Below are 3,187 nucleotides of genomic sequence, written 5' to 3'. Positions count from 1 at the left end.
CGAAAGAACAAGCGGGGGCATTGCAGGGGAGGGAGGCTGCTGCTGCTCTTGCAGGAGGCTGCTGCGGCTGAGCAGCGAAATGCCTGTGTGACTGCTCTCCCATTGAGGGGGGAACTTGAAAAGTGGAGCAGGGTTAAGCTGCTTGGGTTGGCTGCCCTGAGCAGAGCAGGGACATGGGCAGGGCTGCCTGCAGAAGCCCAGGGGAGACGGGGAGGCCTGGGCTGGGGAACAGCAGAAGCAGGGGAGCATGGTAGAGGTGTGCAATGGAGGTGTGCACGTAGCGGGGAGCAAGGGGTGCATATGCCTCAGGCTCAAAGCCCCTGTACAGGTGCCCATCTGGCTGAAGCTTCATCTCTTCCAGGTTGCAAGAGGGGCCTGAGCACAAGCCCCTGCCCTTTCCCATTCCGTTCCGCATTCCCAAAAGACTGCCTGTTGATAAGGGAGAAGGGTTTGCAGCACTGTGAGGGCCTGGCACCACACAGAGGGAACTCCATCTTACACTTTAGCAGCAGTCTCCCTGTGGAGACGGAAAATTTTAATTTTATTTATAAAATTGGTGTACGGTTACACTAGCAGCTGCTCTAACAAGATCTGGCAGCAGCCCTATGGGAAAGGCATTTCTCCCCTGCTCTTGGCATCCCATAAAGCCCTGCCACCCTGGATTAACTTCTGTGTTCGTCTGCAGTTGCTTTGGTTCAGGTCAGACACGTTATCGCCCTGTAGCTCGCTCCCTGACTGCCTAAGGGCGGGTAGTGTTTTCAGACCAAGTCTTTGCTGATGTTGACCCAGTGCTCCGGCACCCACCAACAGCACACCCTCATTTCGGCTGGAGTCTGTCCCCCAGCTTCAGGCAGCTGGTACTCAGTTCAGCATGTGGGCAGATGGCAGGACACACATGATTTCTCATCTGGATCAAAACCAATGCAAACAAAGCAAGCCTGAGAGATGCCTAGGACCCACTTGTTCCTGCTTGAGTGCTGAATTGCTACCCCAGCACAGCTTGGAGGAACAAATCCAGAGAGCCCAGCCTGCTGTATGTTCTCTGCTGTGCAAAAATGGCAGAGGATAGAGGCAAACTATAGGTTTCTGTCACCTGCTCTGCCCCCAGCCTGAGCACCAGGCAGACACAGGCCCTCTCGCCATGCTGCTGGCCTCTGCTCCCTTGGCTCGCCCATGGCCCAATGGCCTCTCTGCGGCGAGATGCAGCTCCCAGAGCAGGTTTGGGAGCGCCACAGCGATGGGCAAAGCCTTAGAGCCAGCCCTGGGGACCAAGCAAGCCTCACACTCAACACCCTAGAGTGGGAAGGGGAGAAAGGAGGACCAGAGCTTTGGCCAGCCCTTGCCCACTCCCAAACTAGCTGCTGGTGGCACAGGTTGCCAAGGGCTTAGGAAACCCCCCTGCCTTGGTGAGGAACTAGAGCTGGCAGATCTGCCAGCGTGATGCTGCTGGACCCACAGGAGAGGTGGAGGAAGCAGGTGACCTCAGGCATACCAGCAACCATCATCAGGAGAGAGCAGGAGCTGCGGTGCTTCAGTGCCCAGACTGAAGCTTCAGGGAAGACACAGCAGAGTGTCCAGTCACAGCAAGAGAGGATGGGGATGGGCTGCAGCTCCCAGATGAGAAAACAAGAACTGGACAAATATCCACTGCACTGCAGGACACCTTTAATGACACACAAGCTGGTCGCCAGTGCTGCTGCCAGCACTTTGCAACAGCCACAGCACCCCACAGGCTGCGATGCCTTGAGGACCGGTCCCGCTTTTGGCAGCATGCTGCTCAATCCTTCTCCCCTGGCACAGGCACTTGGCTGTGGGCAGGGAGGGTGCCAGAGGAGGCGCTCGTTGGCCCCTCAGGACAGCGCTCCGTGTTTCCGTCCCACCTCGGTGAAGGCTTCCACGCAGCGGTCGATATCCTCGTCGCTGTGCACAGCTGAGATCTGCACCCGGATGCGGGCCTTTCCCTTGGGGACCACGGGGTAGCTGAAGCCAATGACATAAATGCCTGGGGAGGAAATGCATGGAGAGTCAAAGCTGGCTGGGAGGCAGGGAGGCTGAGGTGGTAGTGGGTGACAGAAAGGCTTTTGGATCCTCCCTCCCCACTCAATAACCATTTCCAGGCTTCAGAGTTTTCAAGCAGCATCTGTGTCCAAGCATGAAAATGAGGGTTAGGCCCGGTGATGGGGATGGAGCCCAGCCTGGCAGGACAAGAGGGCCAACGTAGCACACACTCCCCCCCAAAAAAGAGAAAGGAGATGAAACCAGCAATGTCTGGGGGGACCATGAGGACATTTGCAGCTAGAGGGTATAGAAATAACAGATTTCATACAGGAACATCCTCAGGAGGAAGGACTGTGGTGGCACCACCATTGGCTGTCCCTTCCCTCAAGGTATGTGCCTGCATCCAGAGCTCCCTCCCTGGTTCACCTCTGTTCAGCATGTCCTCAGCCATGACTGCAGCCAGCCGAGCGTCCCCAAGCATGACAGGACAGATAGGGTGGTCTTTCCCTGAGATGGTGAAGCCAGCTGCCGTCATCTTGCTTCTGAACCTGGTGAAGAGAATGAGAGGACGAGTAAAACCTCATCACCCTTATACTTGGGGACTGCTGCCTTGCTTTCCCCCAGGCGCTCTGGCCAGCTGGGTGTGGTTCTGCTCCACCCATGTCTCCTGTGCAGGGAAGGGATCTCTCTTTTTGAGGTGACCTTCTGCCGTTTCCTGCTCCATGGGACTGCAGCTGCTTGAGGGGCAGATATGTCCCAGCATGCAGAGCATCCAGATGTGACACAGCTGCCTGCACATCTGTCCGATACACACAGGCACATCCTGCTGTTTCCCCTGAGCACCCCTTGGCCATGACTCGCAAATTGCCTTCACAGCTATCACCAGGCGGTGAATAAACACACGTGGACAACTCATTCCTAACCAACCTCTCCCCCTGTTCCCACCTCAATATGCTGCCCTCACCGTTGGGTCTTGGCAGCCATGGACTGTGCAATGGCATTGCTCTCCATGAGGAGGTCCAGGGCCTTGGACGCACAGCCCACCACAGCGGGGGGCAGGCTGTTGGAGAAGAGGTATGGGCGGGAGCGCTGGCGGAGCAAATCGATTAGTGGTTTGGGGCCAGTTGTGTACCCACCTGCAGAGGGAGGAAAGAGAAATGGACAAGGCACCTCAGGGTGACCTGTTGGG

The 3,187-nt window shown here is 56.9% G+C and overlaps 1 protein-coding gene across 1 annotated transcript in view; it reads right to left on the bottom strand.

Moving 5' to 3' along the window:
• Positions 1-1,648: 1,648 nt before the first annotated feature.
• The window catches only part of GCAT (glycine C-acetyltransferase), a gene marked incomplete at its 5' end in the record, with an annotated part of 5,666 nt that continues 4,127 nt past the window's right edge, over positions 1,649-3,187 (bottom strand). Inside the window, 3 exons of the mRNA XM_010286585.1 lie at positions 1,649-2,002; positions 2,425-2,546; positions 2,963-3,134. Coding sequence (XP_010284887.1) covers positions 1,851-2,002; positions 2,425-2,546; positions 2,963-3,134 — 446 coding nt within the window. The remainder of the gene's footprint in view (positions 2,003-2,424; positions 2,547-2,962; positions 3,135-3,187) is intronic.

Source organism: Phaethon lepturus, unplaced genomic scaffold (assembly GCF_000687285.1).
Source record: "Phaethon lepturus isolate BGI_N335 unplaced genomic scaffold, ASM68728v1 scaffold40964, whole genome shotgun sequence".
Classification (NCBI taxonomy): Eukaryota; Metazoa; Chordata; class Aves; order Phaethontiformes; family Phaethontidae; genus Phaethon; species Phaethon lepturus.
Note: the sequence above shows the minus strand (reverse complement) of the source record. Positions and strands in the feature narration are given on the sequence as shown.